General features: G+C 39.9%; 1 protein-coding gene across 3 annotated transcripts in view; it reads right to left on the reverse strand.

Moving 5' to 3' along the window:
* LOC115203965 (microtubule-associated serine/threonine-protein kinase 1) overlaps positions 1-22,153 on the reverse strand; it is a 181,889-nt gene that overhangs the window by 138,427 nt on the left and 21,309 nt on the right. For 2 of the 3 annotated variants that reach the window (XM_029769092.1, XM_029769091.1), the window contains exon 2: positions 2,218-2,371. In XM_029769092.1, the coding sequence (XP_029624952.1) occupies positions 2,218-2,371 (154 nt within the window). Of the gene's footprint in view, positions 1-2,217; positions 2,372-22,153 lie in introns of those variants that run through there. The other variant, XM_029769095.1, reaches the window with a different exon arrangement.

A 22,153-nucleotide genomic window follows, 5' to 3' on the forward strand; every position in this document is an offset into this window, starting at 1 on the left:
TCAACACAAGTCAAGACCAACGAAGTAATACCATGGTGAGATGTAAAAATGTTTTGTATGCCTATTGTATGTCTGCGTGCATGCGTTTGTGTGTGCGCGTGATGTGGTTGTCCTATACTTCAGGCGTCATCCTTTACACATTAACCAAACATTTAGCCTTTCCAATCTTTGGAAATAACCATATCTCCACCATCTCCCAATTTCTTCTCACATGTATGAGAGCCTGCCTGACTCATGGAAAGAGGCTATTACACATGCATAATGCACAGGGACATTAAACATGCACGAGCCTTGCATTACCAAAACATCCTGCCTTTCGAATGGGCCTTTCCTCATGCATTTCAAAGAGGCTGACGGAAATGTGATGTTGAAGACGATTCTCACCCAACTCCATGTATGGTGACCTCCCAGCACAAAAGCACTTAACTTCAGGTAGGGTTGGAGGGGAGGGGGGGTAATTTCTCTGTTATTAAACCTAGGGAACATCACTGTGTGTGTGTGTGTGTCTTACAGTCACCAATTATTTCAGGTGGATATATTTTCCCTTCTCCATCGATGCCTTTTCCCTCCGTAACAGTTATCTACCTTGTCACTTAGAAATAGGGCACACCTCAGTAAAAGACAACATCCTATGCTTTTCTACCTGCATCCTGTTTAGTAGGGAAAAATCGATTCACAACTTTTTGAAACTCGGAGGCACAACCTGAACTTGTCCAATGAGAACAAAGATTTGTGTTTCCCCCTTTATGCTACAGTGTGCCCTCCTGAACATGACCCCGGTGTTCCACGACACGTCTCCTCCCCGTGGCATCCGGTGCCTTGCGGTAAGACCTGGAGGGTCGGACGGTAAAACAGGATGACACACAGAGACAGGAAGGAAAACGATGATCCGGAGATGGCTTCCTCATCAGCACTCATTACACACCAGCCAGGAGAGGAAATCCCTAATTAGTGCCCCAGCCCGGAGCACAGCTCCAGGTCACCCCTCACAACATTATTAAACTGGGTAAATCAGGATGTAGCCTAGGCCTATTCACAATACAGGTGAATGCATATTCAATACGAGTGTGTGCATGCATTGAGTTAGAGCTATTTCATGGGGCAACAGATGAAAAGCAATCTGTTACCCTACCATTTGGGACTCATTTTATCATACTGATCAACAACATTTGCATAGAAGAACAAGAAGCAATATTTTATTTTATAAAAGTGTGCACTGTCTCTTTAAGATCCATGATGTCATTCACTAACAGTCAGTTCGAGAAAGTATGAAAATGATTGAGAGAGACCGGAGGCTGGGAGACGAAGTGAATGAATTACGTTTTTGGTGACAAACAGCTTTGAAATCAGCAATTTTTTGCATTAAGGTTTGCATATGATCACAAACAAGGTACTAGGGTAGTGAATTGATGTTAGCTTCAGCTGTAAGCTAGCAAGGAAAGTTAGCCTACAAGCAGGAAGCGACCGGTATCTTCTTGCATTGTAAAGTGTTCTTGCCTGTAATGGACATTGTTTTGTGAACAGTAATTAACACTTTCAGCATTTCATGTTGGATTAATCAAGTGTGTTAACTTCTGTGCAGCATGAGTGGCGATGCGGCCCTGATTCCCAGTGAGTGCAGTGGTTCCTCAGGATTGGCTAGAGCTAGGAATAAGTAAGTGGAGCAGGCACGATGCTCTCAAACTATAAGGGGCCATCAGCTGCACTGATAAATCAAAAATGTATGTCTGCCTATTTAACCTTTTTTTAACCTTTTTTTAACTAGGCAAGTCAGTTAAGAACAATTCTTATTTTCCAATGACCGCCTACCCCGGCCAAACCCTCCCCTAACCCGGACGACGCTGGGCCAATTGTGCGCCGTCCTATGGGACTCCCGATCACGGCCGGTTGTGATATAGCCCGGGATTGAAGCAGGGTCTGTAGTGACGCCTCTAGCACTGAGATGCAGTGCCTTAGACCACTGCGCCAACTCTCAATCAGTAGACAACCTGAGACACATTTGACATTAGTACTGGAAGCAAGAAAAATTCTTGTACCAAACCGTTCATGTTCTAGTATCGAAAAAGTACAGAAGTTTTGGTATACCATGGAACACTAGTGTGCATACATGCATGCATGCATACATACATACATACATATATATTATTGTGTTTCTGCATATGTGTGTGTGTACACTGTATGTGCACCTGCAGGGCAAGGCCCTGTGGTTATTACTACCTGTGAGAGCGCTCCCTAGGCTCCCCCTACGGAGGTTCTTGCCGTCCTCACAGAGCGGTCTCTTGAACTTGAGGGCGAGTCCCAAGCCGTGGATGACCTCGGGGTTAGTGGACTTCCGGAAGGGCATGGAAGGAGGATACAGGATGTTATCCAACTGCAGGAGAGGAAAGATGGTGGTTAAGTTAGGTCAATGGCTCCCAAATTGTGGATCAAGAACCACACTGGTGGGTTATGGCCAATTCATATTGAAAAAATTGTCACAGGAACTTGGTAGTTTGGAAGCCACAGGAGTTAGGTGAACAGTGGTGGGGCTGAAGGCGGATGTTGGTAAAACATTTTTTTACTTGGTTCTGTATCACTCAAGCCTGACTAGAGATCACTTGTGTGAGCAGCAAACAGTAAATGGACCATACAGTACCTGATAAGGTGTTGAATTATCATGCAAGCATACAATCCAACGACACAATGATGGTAAAGATTATGACTAACATCACAAATAGCCGCCCAGTGAGAATACAATGTGAGTACAGTATCTGCACTGTAAAAACCTCTGCATGATCAAATCCTTGTGTACACAAACAATTATATTTTTTTGCATTGCAAACTTAGGAAAATGTTGCATCATCCTTGTAAAACCTATTAATGAGTAAATGTGATGTCAATAATAGCTACAGTGGTTAGCTAGCTTGGAGAAGGTTTTTAGTGTTGAGTGCCAGTGAGGATTTCCGACGCTGAACAACTTGTTACAGTCATTGATAATAATCCGATTTAATTTCTTCATGTCATTATATTATGATATACAGTATATCCAGAAAGTATTGAGACCCCTTAAATTTTTCCACATTGTTACGTTACAGCCTTATTCTAAAATGTATTAAAATTGTTTCCCCCCCCCCTCATCATTCTACACACAATACCCCATAATGTAATTTTGTTGCAAATGTATTCAAAGTAAAAAAAATGTAAATGGAATATTACATTTACAAAAGTCCGGGCTCTGACCACTCAAGGACATTTTAGAGACTTGTCCCGAAGCCACTCCTGTGTTGTCTTGGCTGTGTGCTTAGGGTCAATGTTCTGTTGGAAGGTGAACCTTTACCCCAGTCTGAGGTCCTGAGCATTCTGGAGCAGGTTTTCATCAAGGATCTCTCTGTACTTTGTCCGTTCATCTTTCCCTCGATCCTGACTAGTGTCCCAGTCCCTGCCGCCGAAAAACATCCTCACAGCATGACGCTGCCACCACCATGCTTCACCTTTGGGATGGTGCCAGGTTCCCTCCAGACGTGACACTTGGCATTCAGGTCAAAGAGCTCAACCTTGGTTTCATCAGACCAGAGAATCTGGTTTCTCATGGTCAGAGTCCTTTAGGTGCTTTTTAGCAAACTCCAAGCGAGCTGTCATGTGCCTTTTACTGAAGAGTGAGTTCCATCTGGCCACTCTACCATAAAGGCCTGATTGGTGGAGTGCTGCAGAGATGGCTGTCTTTCTGGAAGGCTCTCCCATCTCCACAGAGGAACTCTGGAGCTGTCAGATTGACCATCTGGTTCTTGGTCACCTCCCTGGCCAACATAATTTTTACTAGGATTAAATGTCAGGATTTGTGAAAAACTGAGTTTAAATGTATTTGGCTAATGTGTATGTAAACTTCCGACTTCAACTGTACTCTGAACATTTTCTTGTAACTGCAATTCCCTTACCCATCTTAATAACAATATTATCTATTTGTTCTGCCCACGATAAAGCTGCATCCAACATGACGCCTTGTAGTTTTGTTTTTTTCACTTGCTCTACATGTGTTCTATTCATCGACAAACTCAATTGGGGGTCATCAGCAAGCATATATCTAGAACCAAATACAATTCATTTAGTTTTAGAAATGTTAGACAGCAATTTGTTCATATCAGCCCACTCAGACACCATTCTTAGTTCACTGCTCAGTACATCTGTTAGCTCATTACATTCTGATGCTGCACTATACATTGTAGAGTCATCAGCATACATGACCACTCTTGCTTTGTTCATTACTGAAGGTAAATCATTAGTAAAGATAGAATAGAGCAGTGGGCCTAGGCAGCTTCCTTGAGGAACACCACAGTGTATATCTTTACTGTTTAAAAAGCTACCATTAAAGAACACTTTTTGCCTTCTCCTGGACAGATAGCTTTCCATCCAGGATAGAGCTGCATCTTAGTAACAGTTCATAGTAACAGTTCATGATCAATTACATCAAAAGCAGCACTGAAATCCAGCAACACTGCACCAACTAACTTCCTACCATCCATACTCTTTAACCAATCATCTGTCATTTGTGCTAAGGCCATACTCATAGAATGCCCTTCTTTGTATGCATGCTGGAAACCCGTTATCAGGCCATTACATGAAAAATAATCCTTGATTTGTACAGATACAATGTTTTCCAATAATTTACTTAACACAGGCAGCAAGCTTATAGGACGATTACTGGGACCAGTGAATGCAGATTTTTTTATCCTTAGGTAGTGGAATAACCTTTGACTCTTTCCAGACTTCTGGGCACACCCCATACATCAAGCATTAAAAGTATGAGAGATTGGTGTAGATATCTGGTTAGCTGTAACTAAGCAATTTGGCATCTAGATTATCTGTCCCAGGCGACTAGTCCTTCGAAAGAGACAACAGAATCCTTTATACCGCTTACCCTTTCTACTTGATGAAAATTTTACCTGCATTGCCCCTCCTTCATGATACAATCTTTAATAAGGGTATATGACATGGATCCATCAATTGGAATCATAGCATTCCTCAACTTGTCCACTTTGCCTGTAAAATATTAATTAAAGTAGTTTGCTATGTCATGTGGTTTTGTAACAAATATACCATCTGATTCGAACAAAAGAGGCAGACATGTTTGAATTCCTACCCATAATAGTGTTCAACGTTCTCCACAGCTTTTTCCCCATCACCCTTTACTTCATAAATTTTGTGCTGATAGAGTCCCTTCTTCTTTCCTTTGTTAGCTTGGTCACAAGATTTCTTAATTTACAATAACTTTGCTTATCAAACAAAGTACCAGATTTATCTGCTACTTTTTTGGCATCATAACGTTGAATCATTAAATTTCTCAGCTCATCATCAATTTATGGGGCACCATTTGACCTCACAGTGCATTTTCTTAAAGGGGCGTGCTTGTCAGCTATACTCAAATAATTTCATAAACAAACTTAGTGACATTTTAGGATCATCCTTACTACACACTTCTAACCATTGCCCATTCTTAATCTCATTCACAAATGAGTCCTGAGTCCTGATACCAGCCTTTGGTATTTTAGTTTTCCTAGTGAGTGCAACCAAGTTATGATCACTGTAACCTAGTGCCACTGATACAGCTTTAGAACAATGTTCAGCCATGTTAGTAAAAATGTGATCGATACAAGTTGATGATGTAATACTAGACCTATTAGTGAACGTTCTGGTTGGTAATGTCATAGATTGGGTTAGGTTACATACATTGGCAACAGAAATAACTCTTTGGACAGTTTGTGTTAAAAAAATCCCCCAAAATATATTTCCCCATTTTCATCAGATACCTTATCCAACATTTCGCAAATTCCATCAAGATATTTCACATCAGCACTAGGTGGCCTATAGCAGCAACCAACTAGTATAGGTTTCAAATGTGGTTAATGCACCTGTACCCATAGTGCCTCTAATCCATTAAACATTAAGTCCTGACGTTGTTTTACTGGAATATGATTCTGGATGTAAACTGCAACTCCACCCCACCCCCATATCTATTTCTGTCCCTCCTGAACAAATTGTATCCATGTATAGAGATCTCAGCATCCTCAAAAGAAGAGTCCAAGTGAGTCTCTGATATTGCCAATACATTAATATTGTTTGACTGCACTAGACAGCATATTTCATGAATTTTGTTCCTTAAACTGCATATATTCAAGTGAGCAGTTAATAGACCTTTCTTTGGTAGATTTACAGTATTTATATGTCCAAACATGAATCAGTAGTTGGAATCAGAGAGAGATACTCAGTGTGTGTATGTGGGGATGAAATGACTTGTGTCTGTCGCTCCTCCTAACTCCATGGGAGGGAGGGTGAACAATCAGTTTGTCATACCTCAGATATGCTATGCCACCTAGTTCTCTTGCAGCCTTCATGGCTGGTACTAGTTCCTTTCTTCTTTGACGGACTGCAGCTGAGAAATCCTCATTGATGAAGATGAAGGACCCTTTAAGGCATTTGGATTTTTCAAGGACTGCAAGCTTATCCTTGAACCTAAGGAATTTCCCTACAATTGGCCTGGGTCTGGTTCCATTCTCATCACTAGTGACCCCTGGTTTCCCAGACCGGTGAGCACGTTCCAGCTCTACCTGTTGATCCAGTTGTAGCTCCTCATAAAACAGCTTTCGAACTTCGTCCTCGGATTCAGCCCATGTCTCAACTTTAGCTCTCCCGTATACCATCTATTACAAGATTATTTCTCCTCGATTGTCCATCCAGGTAATCAGCCTTCCCAGACATGTTCTGGAGGCCCTCCCTGACTGTGGTGATTTCAATTCGCATAGAGAAACAGTTTCTGGAAAGTGTATCCTGTGTGGTCTTCAATACATCAGCATCCTTCTGTGTGAACTGAAGGCTTGTTTTAATGTCTTGTACATCTTTAGTTAGGTCATCCAGCCATTTGTTGGTAGACTCCATGATCATTGTATGAAGCTTTAAGTTATTTTCCTGCTGAAGTATAATTTCCTTGTAGAAGACTTTCTGCTTCTCCAAGAGTTCACGTACCTGCCCAGCAGTAATCCTCATCTTTTTTTCGGAGGCATGATAGTAGGACAAGCCCTCTATTCACTCCGTGAAATGAGACGACAGCAGTAGAAAAAAAAAACTGGAAATTGGTGTGCCTAAAACCGAGACAAATTGAAGTGCGACCCTAGCTACAAGGGCTAACCTCTCTGGGCTAGGTGGGTTGCGTCCCACCTACTCAACAGCCAGTTGAATCACGTGGCGCGTTATTCAAATACCTTAGAAATGCTATTACTTCAATTTCTCAAATTTCTCAATTTTACAGCATTTTAAAAGACAAGACTCTCGTTAATCTAACCACACTGTCCGATTTCAAAAAGGCTTTACAACGAAAGCAAAACATTAGATTATGTCAGCAGAGTACCCAGCCAGAAATAATCAGACACCCATTTTTCAAGCTAGCATATAATGTCACAAACCCAAACCACAGCTAAATGCAGCACTAACCTTTGATGATCTTCATCAGATGACAATCTTAGGACATTATGTTATACAATACATGCATGTCTGTTCAATCAAGTTCATATTTATATCAAAAAACAGCTTTTTACATTAGCAGGTGACTAGCATGTGACTAACATTCCCACCGAACACTTCCGGTGAATTTACTAAATTACTCACGATAAACGTTCACAAAAAAGATAATTATTTTAAGAATTATAGATACAGAACTCCTCTATGCACTCGATATGTCCGATTTTAAAATAGCTTCTCGGTGAAAGCACATTTTGCAATATTCTAAGTTGATAGCCCAGCATCACAGGGCTAGCTATTTAGACACCCAGCAAGTTTAGCATTCACCAAAGTCAGATTTACCATAAGAAAAATGTTATTACCTTTGCTGTCTTCGTCAGAATGCACTCCCAGGACTTCTACTTCAATAACAAATGTTGGTTTGGTCCCAAATAATCCATAGTTATGTTCAAACAGCGGCGTTTTGTTCGTGCGTTCAAGACACTATCCGAAGGGTAAATAAGGGTTACGAGCATGGCACATTTCGTGACAAAAAAAATCTAAATATTCCATTACCGTACTTCGAAGCATGTCAACCGCTGTTTAAAATCAATTTTTATGCCACTTTTCTCGTAAAAAAGCGATAATATTCCGACCGGCAAAGCCTGTTTACATTCAACGAGAGAGAAAGTAAAAGCATGCTATCCCGTCATGCACGAGCCTCAGTCTAAAGGCCCTCTGATAGAGCACTTGCCAAACGCGCTAGTGTGTTTCAGCCTGGGCCTTGAATTACGTCATTCATCTTTTTCCCAGGTTCTGAGAGCCTATGGGAGCCGTAGGAAGTGTCACGTTATAGCAAAGATCCTCAGTCTTCAATAAAAAGAGCCAAGATGAACAACAACTTGTCAGACAGGCCACTTCCTGTTCAGAATCTTCTCAGGTTTTTGCCTGCCATATGAGTTCTGTTATACTCACAGACACCATTCAAACAGTTTTAGAAACTTTAGGGTGTTTTCTATCCAAAGCCAATAATTATATGCATATTCTAGTTACTGGGCAGGAGTAGTAACCAGATTAAATCGGGTACGTTTTTTATCCGGCCGTGTAAATACTGCCCCCTAGCCCTAACTGGCTAACCGCTTAGCGTGCTTGGTATCAAGCAATAGTAGCCCAGGCTGCCTAGCTTGATAGCTAGCTGCTTTTCCAATGTATTACCACCTTGTTTGAGCTAGGATCCCTGGACATATATCAGCAGTCCCAGCGTTAATGCTAACTGCGTCCCAGGATCCAGATATGAACAGGAAAACTACTGTAAACTTGTATTAGCTAACTAGATCATGACTTTAAAGACATGAAGGTCAGTCAATGCGGAAAAATAACAACTTTCAAAGTTTCTTCAAGTGTGGTCACAAAAACCATCAACTGCTATGATGAAACTGGCTCTCATGAGGACCACAACAGGAAAGGAAGAACCAGAGCTCTGCTGCAGATGTGTTACCAGCCTCAGAAATTGCAGCCCAAATAAATGCTTCAGAGTTCAAGTAACAGACACATCTCAACATCAACTGTTCAGAGGAGACTGCGTGAATCAGGCCTTCATGGTCGAATTGCTGCAAAGAAACCACTACTAAAGGACACCAATAAGAAGAGACTTGATTGGGCCAAGAAACACAAGCAATGGACATCAGACTGGTGGAATTCTGTTTTTTGGTCTGATGAGTCCAAATTTTAGATTTTTGGTTCCAACCGCTGTGTCTTTGTGAGACGCAGAGTAGGTGAACGGATGATCTCTGTATGTGTCGTTCACACCTTGAAGCATGGAGGTGGTGGTGTGATGGTGTGGGATTACTTTGCTGGGGACACAGTCAGTGATTTATTTAGAATTAAAGGCACACTAAACCAGCATTCTGCAGCGATATGCCATCCCATCTGGTTTGCACTTAGAAGGACTATAATTTGTTTTTCAACAGGACAGTGACCCAAAACACACCTCCAGTCTGTGTAAGGGCTATTTGACCAAGGAGAGTGATGGAGTGCTGCATCAGATGACCTGGCCTCCACAATCACCCGACCTCAACCCAATTGAGATGGTTTGGGATGAGTTGGACTGTAGACTAAAGGAAAATCAGCCAACAAGTGCTCAGCATATGTGGGAACTCTTTCATGACTGTTGGAAAAGCATTCCAGGATTGACTGGTACTGTGATATCGATAGATATATATATACACATACGTATATATTCTCTAGAGGTTGGCCGATTAATTAGGGCCGATTTCAAGTCTTCATAACAATCGGTAATCTGCATTTTTGGACGCCGATTATGGCCGATTACATTGCATTCCACGAGGAAACTGAGTGGCAGGTTGACCACCTGTTACGCGAGTGCAGCAAGGAGCCAAGGTAAGGTGCTAGCTAGCATTAAACTTATCTTATAAAAAAACGAATCAATCGTCACATAATCACTAGTTAACTACACATGGTTGATGATATTACTAGGTTAACTAGCTTGAATCACAACCTACTTCGCTAAACGGGGGATGATTTAACAAAAGCACATTCGCGAAAAAAAGCACAATCGTTGCATCTAACCATAAACATCAATGCCTTTCTTAAAATCAATACACAGAAGTATATATTTTTTAACCTGCATATTTAGTTAAAAGAAATTCATGTTAGCAGGCAATATTAACTAGGGAAATTGGGTCACTTCTCTTGCGTTCATTGCACGCAGAGTCAGGGTATATGCAACAGTTTGGGCCGCCTGGCTCGTTGTGAACTAATTTGCCACAATTTTACATCATTATGACATAGAAGGTTGTGCAATGTAACAGCAATATTTAGACTTAGGGTTGCCGCCCATTCGATAAAATACGGAATGGTTCCGTATTTCACTTAAAGAATAAACATTTTGTTTTCGAAATGATAGTTTTAGGATTTCACCATATTAATTACCAACGGCTCGTATTTCTATGTTTATATATTATAATTAAGTCTATGATTTGATAGAGCAGTCTGAGCGGTGGTAGGTGGCAGCAGGCTCGTAAACATTCATTGAAACTTTACTGCGTTTACCAGCAGCTCTTAGCAATGTTTGCTACACAGCGCTGTTTATGACTTCAAACCTATCAACTCCTGAGATTAGGCTGGCAATAAAGTGTCTATATGAACATCCAATAGGCAAAAGGTATATGAAATGGTATAGAGCGAAAGAAAGAGTCAAAGGGTCATAATTCCTATAATAACTACAACCTAAAACTTCAACTGGGAATATTGAACCACCAGCTTTCATATGTTCTCATGTTCTGAGCAAGGAACTTAAACGTTAGCTTTTTTAAATGGCACATATTGCACTTTTACTTTCTTCTACAACACTGTGTTTTTGCATTATATAAACCAAATTGAGCATGTTTCATTATTTATTTGAGACTAAATTGATTTTATGTATTATATTAAGTCAAAATAAAAGTGTTCATTGTTCATTCAGTATTGTTGTAATTGTCATTATTACAAATCGGTATTGGCTTTTTTTGGTCTTCCAATAATCTGTATCGGTATCGACGTTGAAAAATCAGAAATCTGTCGAATATAAATACATATTTTATGGAAAACGAGACACCGGTCATATTCGCGCCCATCTCAGTGAACTAATCCATTGCGGAGGCCGCGAGGACGGCACAGTCCAAGAAGAAGGGTGGAGTGCTAATGTTAGAGGGGGTAAAATGCACTCTCCCACTAATTTGTGCACATTCACTGTTTCAAAACATCATTGTGTGAATTGCATTTGCTTGTTAGTGTCTACCAATTCCCCGTTACATATATCACTACTAGTACATTTATCGTTAATTCCCAAACAACGTTTGTTTGGTTACAGTAATTTCTGTTAATACATTCAGTATTATTATTCCAGTCTTTCCATTATCATTGTCGGAGTGGACACGTTTGCAGAGTGCACAACCTAGGCTACACTTGTGAGAAACAAGTTTCGGTTTATTCATTCCATTTACGAGTTTTGTCAATTTAGTCATTGTCTTTTTTTGGGGGCGGTCCTGTCAATGTTGAGTAAGGATGCACACCTGATTATGCATAGAAGTAGGTCTATAGCTACCTGGCCTGCGCACAAATATAGGTATATGAATGTACCCATTTAGGGATCTGGCTTAATGCACCACCACTAATTACCTGTGGAGCTTCTCAAAGTAAGGTTTTCTTCGCCGCAAACAAAGACTGTTTTTACACCCATTGGATGACAATAATTCCTTAATGTATTTGATTTTTTTCCCAGCTCTCTCCTTTTCGATAACCCCTCAGCGTGAAAGGGAAAAATGTCATGCTCTGAAAAACAGTGGAAACATCATAAATTAGGCTTATCTGGTTACTTCTTGCTCAAATAGCCTACAGCAGTGTCTGTCCTGAGCTCACTGGCACTGGAAACTGAGGACCTAGAATATTTTATACAATACTGTAAGTTTTCTAGCATGAGCTTCAGGCCAGACCAAGTTAATCGTTTATACAATGTTTCAAGTTCGTTGCAGACAGGCCATGCGTAGCCAATGTGATTTTATAGGATATATATTTTTATCAGGATATTTTCTACCTGCAGGCAGCAATGTTTTTATTTGTTGGCTTTATGGTCTATTTTTACCTGGCCTAATTGGCAAAATGGCAATAGAAGTTACAAAGCGAAAGAGTATAATTTTTTATTTAGATTTTGATAGAATTGATGATTTAGAGAATTGATGATTTAGAGATACAAAGGCGTTATTATAAATGAAATGAAACTGCTCCACGGAAATGTGCATATGAAAACCATAACTGGCAAGTAAAATCACTAGAAATGGTAAGATAAATTGGCATTCCACATGAGAAAGGTTGCCCTATTACAGGCAACTTCAGGAGAGTAATGGCAGAATCTGCGAAAGCCAGTAGGAGCATGGTCAGGTCAGGTTAAGTTTTTTTCTTCTTCTGGTTATCTTGATCTCTGGCGCCCTCGAGTCATCAAATAGTGCACTTAAAGCATCAGACAAGGTCAATGCATATACAGTATAGTTGAATTTATTGAAACACATAGGGTGTGTCTATACATAGAAAAATACACAGTTTTAAAATTTAGACCAATCGATTGGTCAAAAGAACAGACTACTTTCGGTCGACCAAGATTGTTATGTTTTGCCGGGCACCGACCTACAATCAATCAATCCCTTTTTACATCAGCAGATTTCACATAGTGCTTAAACAGAAACCCAGCCTAAAAGCCCAAACATCAAGCAACGCAGATGTAGAAGCATGGGGGCTAGGAAACAAGTACGAGCAGTGGATGAAATGATTGAAGACCATGTATGTGTAAAAGAAAATTGTAATGCGAGCGGTGAAGCATGTAAGGCCAGATCGTTAAGACCGTTGTGCTTGGATCCACGTTGGATCTAATATACCTAGCGAATTGATCATCTGAATGTCTGCTTAATTTAAAGCAGGGTCTTGTTAGATTTAACAGAGAAAGCATCAAGGTAACGTTTTTGGGCCTCGAACTGGACACCGAGTCCACTGTGCGCAATTGTGTAGGATAGACTATTGCGCAACACCCAACGCTATTCCTATTAATTATTCTGGATATAATGACAACACATTATATCGCCTAGTGGGCTTCTTCACACTGTCATCTGGTAATGAAATAAATGACGAATACATGTTGTTTTCCCATGTTAGACCTGCAATTTTAAACAATACAAGGGGCCTTGAAGTAGCCTACCGGTACTTGAACTTGGAGCTCAGCAATTGAAGTACTGGAATAGGCCTACCTTGAAAATCAGACACTCTCTCAATTTGGTCTTTAAAAAAGGTCCATGAACAGTTTGTGAGAGGTGGCCACTTTCATTTGTTTCCCGCTGCTTTAATTGAAGAGTGTTGCGCTAGCTAAATCCTTCCACTACAAAAAGGAACCCGTTTTATTGGTCGCTTTCTCATTATAAAAACAGCGATGGTGCGATTCAAATGATGAGATTAATGCGACCACTATTCACGGCTTTTTTGAAGTGTCCCTGTGTCGGCCACATACATGCATCCAGTTTATTTACTCAGGTAAGTTATAATATAACAATACAACAGCAGTCTATCGGCAGAGAGATTCTCAGTGTGTTTCATACTTTACATGAGTACAAGAGAGGCAGTGATGCAAGGCTGGTCCACATAAACTGAGACCGGCAAAGTGTCTCATCTGCATTGTAGTAGAAAAGGAGGTTATTACATCATAACAATCTGTATCTCAATGCACATTGCATTTGAAAGACTGGGCTGGTGAGTACCTAAGACCTCTGTACAGAACAATATGGAGAGGAAGAGGTCCTCCCAAAGAACACACAGAAGCGCTTTGTGTGTGTGTGTGTGTGTGTGTGTGTGTGTGTGTGTGTGTGTGTGTGTGTGTGTGTGTGTGTGTGTGTGTGTTCGGTCCATCTGGACAGGAACACCCTCTCTTTTTGTGAAGGATGATTCATGATCGTATACAAGCATGAAAGAGTGATGAGACCATATTCGTGTACTAAACTAAGTTTAACTGGATGAAAGGAGACCTAGAACCAATCCAGACAGGAACTATTCTAATATCCACATGAGATGGCCATAGTTGACAACAGCAACAATAACAGCAGACAAATAATCACTGTAAAATTAGGTTTTAGCTAATTCTTTGTTGTTTAACCCAAATAGCTACAAAGATACAGTATCTGACAGAGGTGTTCTGTATGTATTGGCCCTCCCCACCACACCCAGACATCTTCATCTGTCTGAACTATAATGCCTGAAAGGTCACGTGGGTGTTCCTGGGAACGTACACTGTGAAAAGTAACTGCCTAACTTGCTCTAGAAATTGAGTAGTGGCTACTCAAAACAGTCAGTAGAACTCAAATTATAAAAGTGGTACTAATTCAGGTCAATAATATTTATTCTCACTTAATGTTTTTGAGTACTGTTAACAAATATAAGGTTGAGTAAATAACTGTTCTGCTAATCTGAGTTTTTCCAAGTTATGAGTATTTCATATTTTAAAGTCAATCTACCATTTAATAAAGCTGTTCTTACTTGATCCTGTTTTACGTCTGTACTTAAAATAAAGGATAAGCGAGACACGTTGATATTTGAGTAAAAAACACTTTATTTAACTGTGTTGTGTTGATATACAGTATAATTATATATATTTTTCAAGTTATGAATATCACACGGCTCTGTTGGATTTGCTTTGATACTTCTACACGTTGTATGCATGTTTGAAGAAAGAAAAGTACATTTCTAAATTACTATTAAGCAGTTTGTTGTGCTATGAGGTGTAATGGATCGTGCTGAATGGATATCAAAACTGTTGGGCAAATTGACAAGCCATTCCCAAATTGACAAGCCATCCTGTAATGCTTACAGATCTACCTCCAGTTACTGCTAGAGGAAAGAGCACTGTGGTGAAAATGTATAAATCACCAATCAAATTAGTAATGAAGGTTAATAATCTAAGTAGAAGGTATCCAACATTTTTATGTTACCTACAACAAATATTTATGTTCAAGTAACGTTAAAAAGTTCAGAATAAACAAAACAGTATGTACAACTTAAAGTATTGAACATAGAAATACTTGAGGTTGAGTTACTCAAATTGTTCTAGGCAAAGGGTTTCCCCGAGTTAGCAGAACGCATTACTTTTCACAGTGTACAAGGATCAATACTTAAGTCAATCCTGTTCTTTGTTTACCTTTGTGCTATTTCCCTTTTTGAAAACAGCTTGTTTTCGTGACATTTTGGACTTTAGTAAACCTTACTATCCTATAACACATCGTAGAAACCCAAATTGACCTGGCTAGCCTAAGGCCTTAGGGTGTAGGGGCTAAGAGTCCATTTGGGATTCCAGAGGGATCAATTTGAGTAGGATTAAACAATCTTTCCTCCTCAAGCAACATTTCTTACAGCATCCATGTAGTCATCAATCAGCATTAGGCAAGACATGGGCTGCGTTAACACAGGCTTTTGACCAAATCAGATCAGCTCTGAAAAAAAATCTGATGTGAAAAGATCTAATGTGATCGGTCAAAATATCAATTTGTGGAAAAAGATCAGAATTGGGCTGCCTGTGTAAACGCAGCCCTAGAGACAACTCAGTCATGAGGTATTAAAATAAACATTCCCTTAATAAAACTCATAACTGACTTTTCACAACAACTTTCTTCCTGTCCGTCTTTGCCAAGCACATGGTACAATAAACATCCCACAACCACCACAGCATTGCTGCACAACAACTAGTGTCTTGTTCATAGTCAAACTCTGGAGTTGTTTCATATGATCTCAATCACCATACATGTTTGGAAAAGGGGGATACCTAGTCAGTTGTCCAACAATGTATTCAACTGAAATGTGTCCTCCGCATTTAACCCAACCATTTGCCCAACAGAAAGTGAATTCGTGGACAAAACAGTCAGGAGATAGAGGTAGCAGGTAGCCTAGCAATTACGAGTGTTGGACCAGTAACCGAAAGGTCACTGGTTCAAATCCCAGAGCTAGCAAGGTGGAAAAATCTGCTGTTCTGCCCTTGAGCAAGGCAGTTAACCCCCAACAACAACTGCTCCCAAAGGGAGCCGATGATGTGGACGTCGATTACCCCGCACATCTCTGATTGAGGGGGATGGGTTAAATGCAGAGGACACATTTCGGTTGAATGCCTTCAGTTGAGAAACTGATTAGGCATCCCCTTCCCTTCTTGTGTTGTGCCCTTCATCGGTTGAGACAACACAAACACCTCAGATTATGCAAAATAGGGTGTAAACTACAACATACTCTCACTGGACAGTTTATAATGTACACCACCCCGTTCACGAAAATGGATCGTTCCTACAGATAGTGAGTCACGTTGACGTGGCTTGCCATTTAAAGCAGGCAGGCATCGAGTCATATCAATTACTGTTTGATTGAATGTTAAATCGGGAAAAATGAGGGACCTAAGCGACTTTGAGCAATGTTTGATCATCGGTGCCAGGTAAGCCAGATCCAGTATCTCAGAAACAGCTGCCCTCCTGGGCTTTTCAGGCATGAGAGTCTACGGTTTACCAAGAATGTTGCGACAAACAAAAAACATCCAGGCAGCGGCAGTCCTGTGGACGAAAACAGCACGTTGATGAGAGAGGTCAAACGACAACGGCAAGAATCGTGCAAGCTAACAGGCGTGCCACAAACAGACAAATAACACCCCAGTACAACAGTGGTGTGCATAACAGCATTTCAGAACAAGAGGTCGACCGATTACATCGGCATGGCTGATTAATTAGGGCCGATTTCAAGTTTTCATAATCAATAAAATCGGGGTTTTGGACGCCGATTACATTGAGTTCCATGAGGAAACTGCGTGGCAGGCTGACCACCTGTTACGCGAGTGCAGCAAGAAGCCAAGGTAAGTTGCTAGATAGATTTTTCTTTTTTTATAAGGTAAGTTTAATGCTATCTTCACATTATCACTAGTTAACTACACATGGTTGATGATATTACTAGGTTAACTAGCTTGTCCTGCATTGCATATAATCAATGTGGTGCCTGTTAATTTATCAATGAATCACAGCCGACTTCGCAAACGGGGAATGATTTAACAAAAGCGCATTTGTGAAAAAAGCACAATCGTTGCACGAATGTACCTAACCATAAACATCAATGCCTTTCTAAAATCAAAATACAGAAGTATATTTTTTTAAACCTGCATATTTAGTTAAAAGAAATTCATGTTAGCAGGCAATATTAAACTAGGGAAATTGTGTCACTTCTCTTGCGTTCATTGCACGCTGAGTCAGGGTATATGCAACAGTTTGGGCCGCCTGGCTCGTTGAACTAATTTGCCACAATTCTACATCATTATGACATAACATTGAAAGGTTGTGCAATGTAACAGAAATATTTAGACTTAGGGTTGCCACCCTTAGATAAAATACCGAACTGTTCTGTATTTCACTGAAAGAATAAATATTTTATTTTCGAAATGATAGTTTGACCATAATGACCAAAGGCTCGTATTTCTGTGTTAATCATATTATAATTAAGTCTATGATTTGAAATTTGATAGAGCAGTCTGACTGAGCGGTGGTAGGTGGCAGCAGGCTGGTAGGCATTCATTCAAACTTTACTGCGTTTACCAGCAGGTCTTAGCAACGCTTGATTCACAGCGCTGTTTATGACTTCAAACCTATCAACTCCTGAGATAAGACTGGCAATACTAAAGTGCCTATTAGAATATCCAATAGTCAAAGGTATATGAAATACAAATGGTACAGAGAGAGAAATAGTCGACGCGTCATAATTCCTATAATAACTACAACCTAAAACTTCTTACCTGAGAATATTGAAGAACTGGAATATTGAACCACCAGCTTTCATATGTTCTCATGTTCTGAGCAAGGAACTTAAACGTTAGCTTTTTTACATGGCACATATTGGACTTTTACTTTCTTCTACAACACTGTGTTTTTGCATTATTTAAACCAAATTGAGCATGTTTCATTATTTATTTGATACTAAATAGATGTTATATTATATTAGGTTAAAATAAAATAAGTATTCATTCTTCATTCAGTATTGGTGTAATTGTCATTATTACACACACACACACACACACACACACACACACACACACACACACACACACACACACACACACATATATATATATATATATAAAATAAAAATCGGCATCGGTGTTAAAAAAATCAGTCAGTCGACCTCTACTCAGAACGCACAACTCATCGATCCTTGTCACAGATGGGCTATTACAGCAGACGGCCACAACCGGTTCCACTCCTATCAGCGAAAAAGAAGAAGCAGCTCCAGTGGGCACGCGATCACTAAAACTGGACATGTTCTGGAGGCAAAGAAGGGTTTGACCCGGAATATACCCGTTAATAGATAACTGATGTTAAAAAAGTATAAATGTATTTATTTGTCAAATTGTTTTCAATAATTAATCAAATAGTTTGACAAACCTGTTCATATGGAACAACCCAATGTTGATCTTGACACTAACATAATTTAAATATTTTTCTAATGGAGCATATTTGACAAGAGAGAGATTAGTAAATTAGAAAGTATCTGGTCTGGAAGCGAAGGAGAAAACATACCCGTTTCCATCTGTCAAGCTTCAAAGGCAACAAATGATTAAGGAAATACTATTAATCAAGAGTTATGAAAGAGCAGTGTGTAACACCAATGAAGATTTTTGTGACCTGAAGGGACATTTCACTAGCGAGAAATGAGAAGTCTGTCTGTTGTGCAGGCTGAAACATACAGGAATCAATCATAGAGATGCAGGAGGAGTGAAGACATACAGTTGAAGTCGGAGGTTTACATACATTGACGTTGGAGTCATTAAAACTTGTTTTCAACCACTCCACAAATTTCTTGTTAACACACGATTGTTTTGGCAAGTCAGTTATGAAATATACTTGTGCATGACACGTAATTTTTACAACAGATTATTTCACATATAGTTCACTGTATCACAATTCCAGTGGGTCAGAAGTTTACATACACTAAGTTGACTGTGCCTTTAAACGGCTTGGAAAATTCCAGAAAATTATGTCATGGCTTTAGAATCTTCTGATTGGCTAATTGATATCATTTGAGTCAATTGGAGGTGTACCTGTGGATGTATTTCAAGGCCTACCTTCAAACTCAGTGCCTCTTTGCTTGACATCATGGGAAAAATCAAAGAAAATCAGCCAAGACCTTAGAAAAATAATTGTAGACCACAAGTCTGGTTCATCCTTGGGAGCAATTTCCAAACGCCTGAAGGTACCACGTTCATCTGTACAAACAATAGTACGCAAGTATAAACACCATGGGACCACGCAGCCGTCATACCGCTAAGGAAGGAGACGCGTTCTGTCTCCTAGAGATGAACGTACTTTTGTGTGAAAAGTGCAAATCAATCCCAGAACAACAGCAAAGGACCTTGTGAAGATGCTGGAGGAAACAGGTACAAAAGTATCTATATCCACAGTAAAATGAGTCCTATATCGACATAACCTGAAAGGCCGCTCAGCAAGAAAGAAGCCACTGCTCCAAAACCGCTATATAAAAGCCAGACTACGGTTTGCAACTGCACATGGGGACAAAGATCGTACTTTTTGGAGAAATGTCCTCTGGTCTGATGAAACAAAAATATAACTGTTTGGCCATAATGACCATCGTTATGTTTGGAGGAAAAGGGGGAGGCTTGCAAGCCGAAGAACAACATCCCAACCGTGAAGCACGGGGGTGGCAGCATCATGTTGTGGGGGTGCTTTGCTGCAGGAGGGACAAGTGCACTTCACAAAATAGATGGCATCATGAGGGAGGAAAATGATGTGGATATATTGAAGCAACATCTTAAGACATCAGTCAGAAAGGTAAAGCTTGGTCGCAAATGCGTCTTCCAAATGGACAATGACCCCAAGCATACTTCCAAAGTTGTGGCAAAATGGCTTAAGGACAACAAAGTCAAGGTATTGGAGTGGCCATCACAAAGCCCTGACCTCAATCCTATAGAAAGATTGTGGGCAGAACTGAAAAAGCATGTGCGAGCAAGGCCTACAAACCTGACTCAGTTACACCAGCTCTGTCAGGAGGAACGGGCCAAAATTCACCCAACTTATTGTGGGAAGCTTGTGGAAGGCTAGCCGAAATGTTTGACCCAAGTTAAACAATTTAAAGGAAATGCTACCAAATACTAATTGAGTGTATGTAAACTTCTGACCCACTGGGAATGTGATGAAAGAAATAAAAGCTGAAATAAATCTCTACTATTATTCTGATATTTCACATTCTAAAAATAAAAAAAGTGGTGATCCTAACTGACCTAAGACAGAGAATTTTTACTTGGATTAAATGTCAGGAATTGTAAAAAATTGAGTTTAAATGTATTCGGCTAAGGTGTATGTAAACTTCCCACTTCAACTGTATGTAATCACGGCGTGCTTGATACTCCAGTGAGATGAAAGTTGACATGAGTGACTGAAAATGGGGTTTGAACGGGAGGGTCTTTATTGCTCACAGTTTTGTTTGGCCACCTACAAGAATGTGGCTGCAGTTGCTTATATCCTCGTGTTTAAAAACCATCTAGAAAAAAAGCAGTATGATGTCATCATTATTTATTGGGCCCATACTGCATGTTTTATGGTTACATCTCACAATGAATACTGATACTGTTTGATTCCATCCTTCGGCAAAAGTTAAAGCTGAGGCAGAACTACATATTTCTAGCACTGTTTTGATTACATGATCATGCCAGACTACCTAGACAGAGAGATAGACAGGATTACTCCGTCTGTGCCAACCTGCTCTGGCAGATTAAGCCATACTTAAAATTTCAGTGGTGTTGACTTTGCTAGGGCACACACCATTTTTGACCAGGGTGCCAAAAGGAGAAAGTATTAAGCAACGGAGGAAGGTAAATGAAAAGTAAGATGTTAAATGTGCGCACTTAGGCTGTTGACAATGTTATGTGGCTGTTTTCACACCTGTTCATTTGCTTAAGTTCCAACAAGTGTGTGATTTTTTTGTTACATTGTGGTTACCATGAAGAATGTAAAAGAATGAAATCAAACTCAAAATGAATAAATCAGATGCGTGTCACAAGCTTGAAAGTACTCAACACCACTATGCCATACTAAACAAGACTACTTCAGCAGCAGCAGGCAGGAATAGTGGGTTTTGAATTGAACGGATGGTGTATTTTATGTGGCTTGGTTGACATTGGCCCTTCGCTGCTTTCAATGCATTTAGTCTGACTAGGTGGAAAAGTTTTGAAAAAGTCACGCGATTCAATGAAAAGACCACTAAAAACGTTTCAGTCGACATTGTGATGTAGGCCTATGAAGTGCTTTGTTAATTTTCTGAAAGTGCATTCTTACTATTAATTTCTGCAGCAATGTTGTAAAAACACGAGGTATAGACCATTTGTTGTGTAGAAGAAAAATTATGACTCACATATTTGGGTGCCATCCCACCATTGAGAGAGTATTCAAATATCCCTTATTAATTTACTATTGATCATTAACCAGACTCGTTGTGATAAAAAGGCAGATAAGACTTTCAACACAGATGGACTTTAAAACAACCATAGTCAAATCAAATGAGGTCATGATTGTGCTGGGGCCAGACATTTGAGAAGTGCTGCTCCAGAGCACAGCTAAGTTCAATAAAAACAAATTGAGTCATATAACAAACAGAACTCATTTGGGAGGTGTATCATTCATAGTCTGACTTGATTGGATGAACTCCTCCTTACATAATAATAAAACAGGACTGACGATAGCCAGGATTTCCATATCCCTTTAAATAATTCCCCCTCATACTCATGTCTATGAAGAATTCATTTACGTCATAAAGAAGTCACATTACACATTTTCCAACAAATTATCTAGAGTGTGTGTTTGCAGGTTGCACTAACTAAGAAGACCCAAGAGAAATGTCGTAACCCAAACAAGGATCAGCCAACCAAACTTATATTCAGGTAGAGGCTTCAAAACAGTGTGGTTACAGTAAATTGCCTTCATGTCACTACTAGTCACCCTTTTTGGGTACAATTCTGACAAAACAACTCCAAACATTTTAAAGCCCACACTAAAAACAATGCAAAGTACAAAATAAAAAGGATTGTTGCTTATTGGGTAAATCCAGGTTGTCCCTCCATTTCAGTCCG

This window comes from Salmo trutta, chromosome 12 (assembly GCF_901001165.1).
Source record: "Salmo trutta chromosome 12, fSalTru1.1, whole genome shotgun sequence".
Taxonomy (NCBI): domain Eukaryota; kingdom Metazoa; phylum Chordata; class Actinopteri; order Salmoniformes; family Salmonidae; genus Salmo; species Salmo trutta.